This window comes from Balaenoptera acutorostrata, chromosome 5 (assembly GCF_949987535.1).
Source record: "Balaenoptera acutorostrata chromosome 5, mBalAcu1.1, whole genome shotgun sequence".
NCBI lineage: Eukaryota > Metazoa > Chordata > Mammalia > Artiodactyla > Balaenopteridae > Balaenoptera > Balaenoptera acutorostrata.
In genome coordinates this window covers 14,000,426-14,015,908 of record NC_080068.1, presented here as the reverse complement: position 1 = coordinate 14,015,908, position 15,483 = coordinate 14,000,426, and the positions used below count along the sequence as shown (strand labels likewise).

General features: G+C 34.7%; 1 protein-coding gene across 2 annotated transcripts in view; it reads right to left on the bottom strand.

The window, feature by feature from the left end:
• The window catches only part of GRID2 (glutamate ionotropic receptor delta type subunit 2), a 1,428,522-nt gene that overhangs the window by 537,098 nt on the left and 875,941 nt on the right, over nucleotides 1–15,483 (bottom strand). For both annotated transcript variants that reach the window (XM_057547452.1, XM_007184090.2), the window contains exon 8: nucleotides 11,146–11,265. In XM_057547452.1, the coding sequence (XP_057403435.1) occupies nucleotides 11,146–11,265 (120 nt within the window). The remainder of the gene's footprint in view (nucleotides 1–11,145; nucleotides 11,266–15,483) is intronic.

The window sequence follows — 15,483 nt, the reverse complement described above, 5'->3', positions numbered from 1 at the left end:
TCCAACCTCATTATCTCTAATGTTTTCTGCTATACTTTCTCTCCTAGCAGATAATCTCACCTCCCATTTGTCCAAGAAAAGATAACATATTTCTTGACAATTTCCTTAACTTCTTGACAGCACACGTGAAAAGTTGCTTGTACTCACACCATTCTCTCCTTTCTTCCTCCCCCCATCCCTCAGGAAAATGATGTCCTTGGTGCCTAAGATTAAGTACTCCACCTAATTCTGGATCCAGCTGTCTCTCTTTCTCTTGGACTTCTATCAGTGATCACCTGTCTTTCCTTTATCTTCTTTCTCTTATTCCCTGCTGGCTTGACCTGTGAGCATTCAAGCATCCTCATCTCTCTTACATTCTGAAAATTATCCCTCTCCATTTCACAAAGTCATTTAGTGACCGCTCTCATAGCCAAACAGGTTAATATGGTATTTACCCTTACTTCCTCTACTCATCACCTTCCTTTTTTACTTTTCTTTCAACTTGTTACAATTTAACAAGTATTACTGCTCCACTGAGATTTTCCTCATAAATAGCAATTATTTGCAATATTTTTTGATGTACTAGGCACAGTTCTGGACCCGTCACATTGCTAAATCATTTAGGTTATACCTACCTCTGAATTTAGTAACATGCCCAATGTCCCTCGGTTTTAAGCAATGCAACAAGAATTTGAACAGTCTGATGTTAGCAGTCACATTCCTAACCCAACTGCTCTACTGTCTCTCCTCAGTTACTAATGAACCCTGAGTTCTTAAATTCAATGGACTCTCTTTAGTCTTTATATTACTGCTATTCTGCTACATTGCTAATCCCCCTCTATTTCTTGAAACTCTTTCCTCTCAGCTTCTATTAGTATAGGACTACAATGATCATCCTTGTATATATATACCTACTTATTGAATTGGGATAAGTATTTTGGTAAAATATGGTAGTATTAGAATCACAAGGCTTTAGGAAAAGTAATAATAACATTACATGGGGTAGTTTACACGAAAGATATTGGAAGAAAGAAGAAACCTGATGCAAAATGATTATACATAAACTTAGGGATAATAATAGGGAGTAGGGAGGAAGGAAAAGACATAAAGTTTTTGTAAGGAATTAAGTAATATTCATATAAAGACCTTTTATTTGTATCTGTATAGGTTCTACTGCAAATGAAATCATTTCTGTATGTATAACTTAATGTGTACAAAAGTCTTTTTTTTTTCAAAATAGGTAATGTTATATACTAATCCAGATTTCACAATTATAATGAGGTCGAAAAATGTTTTCTGATATCTTCGACAAGTAATTAAGTGACAAAAACTCCAAAGAAAGATACATTACTTTCTGCTAAAAAATCGTGAATATTTTCATTTTCTGAATCTTCAGTTATATTTATACTAAACTTATTTTATGATTCTAGTTTAATTATTTTGTTTCCACCTGACTCTAGATAAATGTAACTCATTTCTTATTACTAAATAAATACATTTGAAGGCAGAGAATTGGCTCTAAGACAGATTTTCACCAATAGTTTTGAAATTCTCTATGACTTAATGGTAATCTTTGATGCTCTCCAAGTCCTTCCAGATTCATGAATTTAGCTCTAACACCAGATACTTAGCATTAGCTGTTCACTCACCATAAATCCTATGTTGATAACCACAGGTTTTGCCATCATAAACCTGCTACACCCATGCACATTAGAGTGAGGTCCACACTGAGACACTCAATAGTGAAAATGCCGAAATATAAAAACAAAGACAAATCTTAAACTCAGCCAGAGAGGTAAGAGAAGATGACTGGCAGTGAGACAGACAGCAGAGTTATCAACCACAACACTGAAGCCAGAACCAGTACAGTGATATCATGAGCGTGCTGAAAGAATAAAACTAGCACTTTGAAATTCTGTGTCTAGGGAAAATATGTTTAAAGGAAGAAGATGAAATAAAAACATGTTCAGGTAAGTAAACACTGAGAAATATGGCCACAGGAAAACCATCAAAAGAGGAAAATTTTAAAGTTATACTTCAGGCAGAAGAAAAGCAATTCTAGATACAGATGCAGGAAGGAAAAACAAGCAAAGAAAGTAGAAAATATGTGGGTACATATAAATAACTATTTATTGCACAAAATAGTAAGGGCAAGACTTTTTGGAATAAAAAAAGGTAACATTAAAAACATGAAGAATAATAATCTATTATGTGAGAGGTAGATACATTAAGTAAATGGAGTTAAAATGTTGTAAGTATGTTTGTTATCTGAGAGGAGGATGAAGATACTGATTAACTTTAGATGTTGATAAATAAAGTATGCATGCTGTAAATTCTAGAGGAACTATTAAATAAATAAAAACAGAGTATATAACTTGCAAATTAGTAGAGGAGGAAAGAGGAAATTTTAAAAAATATATTAACAATCCAAAAGAAGGCAAGAAAGGACAAAAAAGGAACCTACACTAGGCAAGTCAAATAGAATGTACAAAATGGTAGAATGTACAAGATGGTAGACTTAACTAAATGTATTACTAAATATATTTCATTTAAATACATGTAATGTTCTTGTTTTTAGGCATAAATAGTCAAACTGGTATCATATAATCAATTATATAGTTTTTATAAGAGTTATGTGTGGAACAAAAGGATACAGGAAAAGTTAAAAGTAAAGGATAGTAAAAAGAAATGTCATCCAAATATTAATGGAAGGGAAATTGCTTTAGCTCTATTCATAGCAGACAAAGATATTATTTACGGAAGAAAGCATTATCAGAAGTAGAAGCCTTATAATAATAATCTAAGAGCGTTATCTATAAAGAAAACTATTCAGAAATAAAAATAAGTTCAGATCTCAAAATGTTTCAGATATTTAAAAGGATATTATTAGCAGTTTTATGCCAATACATACAGAAAAGAACTTTAAAACATCATAAAAATCAACTTTCTTGACTTTACAAGAATTAGAAGATATGACTTTTATTTTTATTTACTATGAAAAACTAGAATCAGTAATAAAAAATATTCCCACGAAGAAAATTCTAGTCCAAGTTGGCTTCATAAGATCATCTACCAAACACTCAAGGAAGAAATTCTTCCAATTTTATATAACTCATAGAGAATAGAAAAAGAGGAAATGCTCTCTACCACATTTTAGGAGGCCAACATAATCTTAGTATCAAAATCCAACAGAGGAAAATTTCAGGTAACCTTAATCATGAACATTAATGTAAAAACCTTAAGCAAAGTGGGAGCAAATCAAAAAAATATTATGTAAACATTAACATAATTATAATTTGATATAAGTATAAAAATTAGGTTTATCCTAGGAATACATGAAGCTTCCTATATCTGATCAAAGTTAATAAAAAAGAAAGAGGAAAACATTATATTTAGTAGTATAATACTGACATCTTTTTCTCTGATATCGATAATAATCCAAGGATGCTTATTACTATTACTTCCATTCAACATTTTCCTAGAGGCCCTAGTCGGTACACTAAGCAAGTAAAAATTAGTAAAGAAGAGATGAAATCATTAATCACAGATGACATGCAGAGAACTCACCAGAATTTACAGATAAATTATCAGAATTAAAGAATGGAGCTGCTTCCACACTGCACCCTGGGGCAGGTTTGGGTGATGAAGAAGGGTAACCAGATTAGTATCAAAAAGGAGGAGACCTGCAAGATGGTGGAGGATAAAGATGTGGAGATCACCTTCCTCCCCACAAATACAGCAAGAATACATCTACTTGTGGACCAGCGGCTACAGAACAACTACTGAATGAAGGGGCTTGGTGCTCCTGCTGGTAGTTGGGCCTGAGCCTCTGAGGTGGAAGAGCTAAGTCCAGGATGTTGGACTAACAGAAAACTCCCAGCCCCATGGATTATTAATCAGTGAGAGCTCTCCCACGGACCTCTGTCTCAACACAAACACCCAGCTACACCCAATGGCCAGCAAGCTCCAGTGCTGGATGCCTCATGCTAAACAACTAGCAAGACAGGAATACAACCCCACCCATTAGCAGAGAGGCTGCCTAAAGTCATACTAAGCTCACAGAAAACCAAAACCCATTACCAGACAAGGCCCTGCCCATCAGAGGGACAAGATTCAGCTCCACACACCAGAAAGCAGGTACCAGCCCCCCCAACCAGGAAGCCTACACAAGCCACTGGACTAACCTCACCCACTGGGGACAGATAACAAAAGTAAGAGGAACTACGACCCTGCAGCCTGTAGAAAGGAGAACCCTAACACAGTAAGTTAAACAAAATGAGAAGACAGAGAAACACACAGCAGATGAAGGAGCAAGATAAAAACCCATAAGACCAAACAAATGAAGGGGAGATAGGCAGTCTACCTGAGAAAGAATTCAGAGAAATGACAGTAAAGATGATCCAAAATCTCAGAAATAGAATGGAGAAAACACAAGAAACGTTTAACAAGGACCTAGCAGAACTAAAGAACAAACAAACAGTGATAAACAACACAATAACTGAAATTAAATATAAACTAGAATGAATCAATAGCAGAATAACTGAGGCAGAAGAACGGATAAGTGAGCCGGAAGATAGAATGGTGGAAATAACTGTCATGGAGCAGAATAAAGAAAAAAGAATGAAAAGAATTGAGGACAGTCTCAGAGACATCTGGGACAATATTAAACACATGAACAATCGAATTATAGGGGTCCCTGAAGAAGAAGAGAAAAAGAAGGGGTCTGAGAAAATTTTTGAAGAGATTATAGTTGAAAACTTCCTGAACATGGGAAAGGAAATAGTCAATCAAGTCCAGGAAGTGCAGAGAGTCCCATACAGGATAAACACAAGAAGAAACACGCCGAGACACATATTAATCAAACAATCAAAAATTAAATACAAAGAAAAAATATTAAAAGCAGCAAGGAAAAAACAACAAATAACATACAAGGGAATCCCCATAAAGTTATCAGCTGATTTTTAAGCAGAAGCTCTGCAGGCCAGAAGGAAGTGGCAGGATATACATAAAACAATGAAAGGGAAAAACCCACAACCAAGATTACTCTACCCAGCAAGTATCTCATGCAGATTATACGGAGAAATCAAAAGCTCTACAGAGAAGCAAAAGCTAAGAGAATTCAGCACCACCAAACCAGCTCTACAACAAATGCTAAAAGAACTTCTCTAAGTGAGAAACACAACAGAAGAAAAGGACCTACAAAAACAAACCCAAAACAATTAGGAAAATGGTATTAGGAACATACTTATTGATAATTACCTTAAATGTGAGGGGATTAAATGCTCCAAGCAAAAGACACAGACTAGCTGAACAGAAACAAAAACAAGACCCGTATATATGCTGTCTACAAGAGACACACTTCAGACCTAGGGACACATACAAACTGAAAGTGAGGGGATGGAAAAAGATATTCCATGAAAATGGAAATCAAAAGAAAGCTGGAATAGCAGTACTCATATCAGACAAAATCAACTTTACAATAAAAACTATTACAAGAGACAAGGGAAGACACTACATAATGATCAAGGGATCAATCCAAGAAGATATAACAATTATAAATATTTATATACCCAACATAGGAATACCTCAATACATAGGGCAAATGCTACCAACCATGAAAGGGGAAATCAACAGTAAAACAATAATAGTACGGGACTTTAACACCCCACTTTCACCAATGGACAGATCATCCAAACAGAAAATAAATAAGAAAACACAGGCTTTAAATGACACATTAAACAAGATGGACTTAACTGATATTTATAGGGCATTCCATCCAAAAACAACAGAATACACTTTCTTGTCAAGTGCACATGGAACATTCTCCAGGATAGATCACATCTTTGGACGCAAATAAAGCCTCAGTAGATTTAAGAACATTGAAATTGTATCAAGCATCTTTTCTGACCATAACGCTATGAGACTAGATATCAATTACAGGAAAAAATCTGTAAAATATAAAAACACATGGAGGCTACATAATACACTACTAATTAACCAAGAGATCACAGAAGAAATCAAAGAGGAAATAAAAAAATACGTAGAAACAAATGACAATGAAAGCACAACAACCCAAAATCTATGGGATTCAGCAAAAGCAGTTCTAGGAGGAAAGTTTATAGCAATACAATCCTACCTCAAGAAAGAAAAGAATTCTCAAATAAACAACTTAACCTTACACTTAAAGCAAATAGAAAAATAAGAACAACAACAACCAAAACAACCAAGGTGAACGGAAGGAAAGAAATCATAAAGATCAGATCAGAAATAAATGAAAAAGAAATGAAGGAAACAATAGCAAAGATCAGTAAAACTAAAACCTGGTTCTTTGAGAAGATAAACAAAATTGATAAAACATTAGCCAGACTCATCAGGAAAAAAAGGGAGAAGACTCAAATTAACAGAATTAAAATGAAAAAGGAAAAGTTACCATTGGCACTGCAGAAATATAAAAGATCATGAGAGACTACTACAAGCAACTATATGCCAATAAAATTGACAACCTGGAAGGAATGGACAAATTCTTAGAAAAGTACAACCTTCCAAGACTGAACCAGGAAGAAATAGAAAATATGAACAGACCAATCACAAGCACTGAAATTGAAACTCTAATTTAAAATATTCAAAAAACAAAAGCCCAGGGCCAGATGGCTTCACAGGCGAATTCTATCAAACAGTTAGAGAAGAGCTAACACCTATCCTACTCAAACTTTTCCAAAATATATAAGAGGGAGGAACACTCCCAAACTCATTCTACAAGGCCACCATCACCCTGATACCAAAACCAGACAAGATGTCACAAAAAAAGAAAACTACAGAGCAATATCACTGATGAACATATATGCAAAAATTCTCAACAGAATACTAGAAAACAGAACTCAACAGCACATTAAAAGGATCATACACCATGATCAAGTGCAGTATCCTAAGGATGCAAGGATTCTTCAATATATGCAAATCAATCAATGTGATACACCATATTAACAAATTGAAGGAGAAAAACACTATGATAATCTCAATAGATGCAGAAAAAGCTTTTGACAAATTTCAATACAGATTTATGATAAAAACTCTGCAGAAAGTAGGTATAGAGGGGACCTATCTCGACATAATATATGGCTATATATGACAAACACAGAGCCAACATCATTCTCAATGGTGAAAAACTGAAAGCATTTCCTCTAAGATCAGGAACAAGACAAGGTTGCCCTCCCTCACCACCATTATTCAACATAGTTTTGGAAGTTTTAGTCACAGCAATCAGAGAAGACAAAGAAATAAAAGGAATCCAATTTGGAAAAGAAGAAGTAAAACTGTCACGGTTTGCAGATGACATGACACTATCCATAGAGAATCCTAAAGATGCTACCAGAAAACTACTAGAGCTAATCAATAAGTTTGGTAAAGCAGCGGGATACAGAATTAATGCACAGAAATTTCTTGCATTTCTATACAATAATGATGAAAAATCTGAAAGAGAAATTAAGGAAACACTCCCATTTACCATTGCAACAAAAAGAATAAAATACCTAGGAATAAACCTACCTAAGGAGACAAAAGACATGTATGCAGAAAACTATAAGACACTGATGAAAAAAATTAAAGATGATAAAAACAGATGGAGAGATATACCATGTTCTTGGATTGGAAGAATCAATATTGTGAAAATGACTATACTACCCAAAGTAATCTACAGATTCAGAGCAATCACTATCAAAGTACCAATGGCATTTTTCACAGAACTAGAACAAAAAATTTCACAATTTCTATGGAAACACAAAAGAACCCGAATAGCCAAAGCAATCTTGAGAACGAAAAATGGAGCTGGAGGAATCAGGTTCCCTGACTTCAGACTATACTACAAAGCTACAGTCATCAAAACAGTATGGTACTGGCACAAAAACAGAAATATAGATCAATGGAACAGGATAGAAAGCCCAGAGATAAACCCACGCACATATGGTCACCTTATCTTTGATAAAGGAGGTAAGCATATACAGTGGAGAAAAGACAGCCTCTTCAATAAGTGGTGCTGGGAAAACTGGACAGCTACATGTAAAAGAATGACATTAGAACACTCCCTAACATCATACACAAAAATAAACTCAAAATGGATTAAAGACCTAAATGTAAGGCCAGACACTATCAAACTCTTAAAGGAAAACATAGGCAGAACACTGTATGACATAAATCACAGCAAGATCCTTTTTGACCCAGCTCCTAGAGAAATGGAAATAAAAACAAAAATAAACAAATGGGACCTAATGAAACTTAAAAGCTTTTGCACAGCAAAGGAAACCATAAACAAGACCAAAAGACAATCCTCAGAATGGGGGAAAATATTTGCAAATGAAGCAACTGAAAAAGGATTAATCTCCAAGATTTACAAGCAGCTCATGCAGCTCAATAACGAAAAAACAAACAACTCAATCCAAAAATGGGCAGAAGACGTAAATAGACATTTTTCCAAACAAGATATACAGATTCCCAACAAATACATGAAAGGATGCTCAACATCACTAATCATTAGAGAAATGCAAATCAAAACTACAATGAGATATCATCTCACACCAGTCAGAATGGCCATCATCAAAAAATATAGAAACAATAAATGCTGGAGAGGGTGTGGAGAAAAGGGAACCCTCTTGCACTGTTGGTGGGAATGTAAATTGATACAGCCACTATGGAGAACAGTATGGAGGTTCCTTAAAAACTAAAAATAGAACTATCATATGACCCAGCAATCCCACTACTGGGCACATACCCTGAGAAAACCATAATTCAGAAAGAGTCATGTACCACAACGTCCACTGCAGCACTATTTACAATAGCCAGGACATGGAAGGAACCTACGTGTCCATCAACAGATGACTGGATAAAGAAGATGTGGCACATATATACAATGGAATATTACTCAGCCATGAAAAGAAACAAAATTTAGTTATTTGTAGTGAGGTAGATGGACCTAGAATCTGTTATACAGAGTGAACTAAGAAAGAGAAAAACAAATACTGTATGGTAACACATATATGTGGAATCTAAAAAAAAAAAAAAAGTTTCTGTAGAACCTAGGGGCAGGACAGGAATAAAGACACAGACGCAGAGAATGGAGTTGAGGACATAGGGATGGGGAATGGTAAGCTGGGATGAAGTGAGAGAGTGGCATGGACATATATACACCATCAAATGTAAAATAGATAGCTAGTGGGAAGCAGCTGTATAGCACAGGGAGATCAGCTCGGTGCTTTGTGACCACCTAGAGGGATGGGATAGGGAGGATGGGAGGGAGACGTAAGAGGGAGGAGATATGGGGATATATGTATACGTATAGCTGATTCCCTTTGTTATACAGCAGAAACTAAAACAGCAGTGTAAAGCAATTGTACTCCAATAAAGATGTTAAAACACACACACACACACACACACACACACAAAATATAACCCAATAGAAAAATCGCCAAAGGATCTGAATGGGCAATTAACTCAAAAAGAAACCTGAAGAGCAAAAAAATGCAGGAGAAGGTGCAGAATCTTTTTATAATAAGGGAAATGCAAATTGAAACAAAAAGATATACCATTAAACACTGAATAACTTAATAAAAATGTAAAAGTTTAACAAAAACCAACATTTAGTGCAATTTGAACTTGTAGCACTGTTGGAGGTATGTAAATTGGTAAATATCTATGAAAATAGGTTTGAGATTATCTAGTAAAGTTCAGTGTATGTTTTCTTGTACTGTAGCAATTCTACTCCTGGATACAAATTCTACAGAAATACATACACAAGTACAAGAGTATATATCCAAGATATACGTCTAAGAATATTCATAATATCATTGCTTATGATAGCCTAAAAGCAGCAACAGACCACAGCAAGTTGTGACACATTTATACATAAAAAATGATACAGCAATATAAATGATTAAACAACTTCACATAACAACAATAATGCATAACACAAACACAACGAGGAATATAAAAAACAAGAAGAAAGAATATATACTATATTGTGTCCATTGATAAATTGAAATATCAGAAAAACAAATATTTAAGGATGCACACCTAGGTGATAAAATTATACTAAAATGTAAACAAATTAATATCATAAAATTCAGACTAACAGTGATACTACTGAGAAGGGAAGTCAGGGATATCAACAAGAAGTATAATGGGGGTTTTAGGATGCTTGATATGTTCTACTTCTTTACCATAGTAGTGGGTGTTTCCTTTACAATAATTCACTAAATTATCCTTGTGCTTTATGTAGTTTTCTATATGTCTGCTATGTTTCACTATAAAACAATTAAAAACACGTTAAGATAGTTTCAACTTCTCTAGCATAAATTTACCAAGAGGTTTCTATTGCTCATTAGAATAACTCTAAATTTCAATTTGTATAAAATTTTCTGCATCCTACACCTCAGCACTGGAAAGAAACATCTACTGAAGACCTTATTTTCAATGCAGCCAACTTTATACAGTTACAAATTTATAGCTATGAACTCTGTATGCACACTCAATTAACTTAGGTTTTTCCCTACCCAAAATATATAAAAATGGCAAATCAAAACTGTAGAAAAGTCATTTCTCCAGGGTTTTTACATTTCTCCTTAAGAAAGCTATTGGCCCAGTATTTCATGAAACATCCTTTATTGGCACTCAACTTCTTACATGTGATCTGTAGTATAAAACAAGAGTCCATTTCCCGGAAACCATTTTTTTTCTACTTATTACACGACATAGACGCTGAGATACTGTAATGTCACATTTTATAGTAAACTTTCCTTCTTAATATATAAAATTTATCAAAGCTCTTATTCTGATTTTGTGCATGTTACAAGCTAAAAACCAAGTAGCTATGCATTGCATAAATATTAAATTCACTACTTTATAAAAATTAGTATTATAATGAATGGAAGATTATGCTAGTTCCCTAGGCAATGATCAGTTTAATTTTTTCCCTTTATTCTAAGGCACAGATAGAATTTATTGATTAATACTTCTGATAAGTATGTAAGGTCATCTAAATGCCTAATTCTTCCCCCTCTTCTTCTCTCTCAAACTACAATATAGACTTTAATGCATACCGTGATTGTATTGCATGGAGAACAAACAAAACAATATTACTATAGGAAAAAGCAAATTTATCAATGTGTCTGGTCTTACTTTGCGAACACCTCGGCCAAGCTCTTCTCCATAGTTAGTTCCAAGAATTTCAAAGTGGACATTGGGATTGCCTCCATTTTCTCCAAATTCTAGCTCTCCAGTCAACCCACTAACTCCACCCTAAAGGAGAGAAAAGATACTGATGTAAGATTTTTGAAGATGTAAAATAATAATAATAGGAAGTTCTAGGAACACAATTTTCATCTATAAAATAAATATTTTTTCAAGCATGCAATTATTAACAGGATATTTTTAATAGATACACAGCATTAATAGGAGTACAATTGAAAGTAGCCTTGAGTATCACTTAATCCAATCCCATGCACTCTACAGAAAATGAAATTTTGACTCAAAGAAACAAATTGTACTCAAAATGCCATGTTTGAATTGAGACTAAATTCCAGGCTAGGATTTTTGCCTACATATGTTGTGACATGCATGGATCCATTAGTCAAAAAACAAGATACTTCCAGGAGCATAGAATGTACTCTGGAAACAAGTTTTGACAATACTCTTTCTCCAGCACAATTCCCTTCTAATTTAATCTAAAATTATGTCTGGAAATCTTAAAAGCCATAGTTTTTAACTTATTGGAGGTTTGTTTTTCCTCCTTTAAATATCTTTTTCAAATTAAAAAATCTAAATTAGTCCTGAAGTCTGTTTTTGCACTTAAATAGTAGTTCTAGCTGTTGTGATTCCTTGGGAATTTCCAAGCTTCATCTTTCATTCAACATGACAGATGTTCATTTCCCCAGCAGATGGCAATATAGGTAATACTTCTCTCTTTCTTGTTTACCATTCTTTTCTCAGTTTAGTTTATCAGCCTTCACATTATTTAGGATTTTACAGATGAAAATAACATTGTGAGTCACGCTCTACTAAAGTATTTCTAACTTAGAATTTTGGCATGATAATCACATATATTTGGACAAATTATCTCAGTTTGTAAACTGCTTCAATTATCACCTCTGTGATGTTGATACTTAAATATATCTCATTTGCCATAACCTGTAACTCAACTTCTAGTCTTTTTTGGCAGGTATTATGCTGTCTGCTATATCTCCTACTTTCAACTGTGTCTTATAGCCCATCACATGACACTGAGTTCATAACAGTCATTCAAACAAATTATTCCTTATTCATTAATGTCAATATTTAATCTATTTCATTTTTGCAACAGTAATAATCAATAAAACTGATCCTTCACTGTTATTTTCTAATAAGATAGCCTCTCTTTTATTATCCAGTTTTATTAATAAAAATATATTGAATTTGAAATATCTGTGCTTTTCTCATGTGTGATTAAACAGTCAATAGCATGGATTTTGAAGTCAGACTTCCTGGATTTGATCAATGGCATCAGAACCTACCAGCTGTACAAACCTGGCTAAGTCATTTAATTTCTCTATGCCCCAATTTCTACATCTGTTAAATGGCAAAAATAATAGTATCTACCCCAGAAGATAATTATGTCTTATAATACAAGTAAATATAGAAGAGTGTTTGATAAATTTTGAGAGCTTAATTACTATCACCATCATCATCATCATCTCCATGATTATTTCATTCTTTAATTTTGGAAGGTTTCTAGTTCTACTAGAAATTATAGGCATGCTCCTCGGTTTTTTTGTTTTTTTTTTTAACTAAAGTTTACAAGGGTTGCAAAATTTCATTATATGCTTGAATATTTACAGGCTTTGGAAAATATTTTTGTAAATTTGACTCAATTATATTTCATTGATTAGTATTTGGGGAGAAAAAGAGTTATCAAAGCAGCTGGCCTAGGATCTATTCCCCCATTTTCTGATATGTATGTGTGTGTGTGTGTGTGTGTGTGGTAGAGAGAGCAGCCCAGGGGTAGAAAAAAAAAAGGAGGTAAATGAGTCTAATGCCCTTGTCAACTGGAATCCCAGGTAAAGAGATTAGTAATGTTTACTAGGAAGAAGAGTCTGATCTATAAAAGCCCTTAGCAGTTTGTCCCGGCCTAAAGAATTATTATTATTAGTTGTTAACTGGAGTAGTAAACAAACTCCGAATCTATGGATTAATGGTTTATGGCTCCCTGGAAAATGTCCTAAAGCTTTACACTTTCTAGGGCAAAAATGGAGATATTTCATAACGTAAATGCTCTCTGCTGTGTGAGATAAGCTTACAAAATCTTTTTTGGAGACAGAATGTGCATGTATGTCCAATGTGGGAAGAAAGGGCTTGGGGGGCGGGGGAGCATACAGAATTTCCGATAATCTCTTTCTCCTTTGTGCTTCTTAATTGCCTGTGTCTGATATGGGTGAACTATCCCATTCTTGTACATGAATCTGATCCTGAATGTTCACTCAGTAATAATATCTCAAGGAACCCAATTTTCACGTAAGATTTTAAAGACTGGGTTAAGTACAGTGGATCTTATTATCATAAATATGTCTAAATGGCAAATTCTGTAGGAGTTTGACAAATATAGCTTATATTACTACACATAGTTCAAACTACTGGTATTAAGAAATCCTTTAAGAAGCACTTTTCTTGTCCTCAAAATCACACATCTACCTCAGTAATATCTCCAATTATATCAGAATCTTACATTTCTGACTTAGTACTTTATTTCTAGGAAAAAGAGGAAAGATATTGTGTATCAATATGATTGCTAGATTGCAAAAATGCTATACTCCTGAAAATTTTAAACTTTTTAACCACTAGACTGCCTGGCACTGTATTATTATTGTTCCCCATCAATACTCATATGGCCACCCTGGGCCAGTGTCTTTTCTTTGGCTCATATCTGGTACCGAGCAACTTGGTCCACTTAATCCACATTGCACACGGTAAAAAACCCCATAAATCAGGGAACCTGCATTTAGTTTACTGTGGTTCCACTTATCTTTTTCACCTTTTTGACTTCATAATTGATCTTCTGTATGCTGTATTCTTCTTCTCTTTTTTCAAGGTGTAAGTACTATTTCTTATTTTTTAACATCTTTATTGGAGTATAATTGTTAGTTTCTGCTTTATAACGAAGTGAATCAGCTATACATATACATATATCCCCATATCTCCTCCCTCTTGCATCTCCCTCCCACCCTCCTTATCCCACCCCTCTAGGTGGTCACAAAGCACAGAGCTGACATCCCTGTGCTATGCAGCTGCTTCCCACTAGCTATCTATTTTACATTTGGGAGTGTATATATGTCCATGACACTCTCTCACTTCATCCCAGCTTACCCTTCCCCCTCCCTGTGTCCTCAAGTCCATTCTCTACATCTGCATCTTTATTCCTGTCCTGCCCCTAGGTTCTTCATACCATTTTTTTTTTTTTTAGATTCCATATATATGTGTTAGCATACAGTATTTGTTTTTCTCTTTCTTACTTCACTCTGTATGACAGACTATAGGTCCATCCACCTCACTACAAATAACTCAGTTTTGTTTCTTTTTATGGCTGAGTAATATTCCATTGTATATATGTGTCACATCTTCTTTATCCATTCACCTGCTGATGGACACCTAGGTTGCTTCCATGTCCTGGCTATTGTAAATAGAGCTGCAATGAACATTGTGGTACATGACTCTTTTTGAATTATGGTTTTCTCAGGGTATATGCCCAGTAGTGGGATTGCTGGGTCATATGATAGTTCTATTTTTAGTCTTTTAAGGAACCTCCATACTGTTCTCCATAGTGGCTGTATCAATTTACATTCCCACCAACAGTGCAAGAGGGTTCCCTTTTCTCCACACCCTCTCCAGCATTTGTTGTTTGTAGATTTTTTGACGATGGCCATTCTGACCAGTGTGAGGTGATACCTCATTGTAGTTTTGATTTTCATTTCTCTAATTATTAGTGATGTTGAGCGTCCTTTCATGTGTTTGTTGGAAATCTGTATATCTTCTCTGGAGAAATGTCTATTTAGGTCTATTTAGGTAATGTGTGCCTAGGTCTGAAGTGTGTCTCTTGTAGACAGCATATATACGGGTCTTGTTTTTGTTTCTGTTCAGCCAGTCTGTGTCTTTTGCTTGGAGCATTTAATCCCCTCACATTTAAGGTAATTATCAATAAGTATGTTCCTATTACCATTTTCCTAATTGTTTTGGGTGTGTTTTTGTAGGTCCTTTTCTTCTCTTGTGTTTTCCGCTTAGAGAAGTTCCTTTAGCATTTGTTGTAAAGCTAGTTTGGTGGTGCTGAATTCTCTTAGCTTTTCCTTCTCTGTAAAAGTTTTAATTTCTCCATTGAATCTGAATGAGATCCTTGCTGGGTAGAGTAATCTTGGTTGTAGGTTTTTCCCTTTCATCACTTTAAATATGTCCTGCCACTCCCCTCTGGCTTGCAGTTTCTGCTGAAAGGTCAGC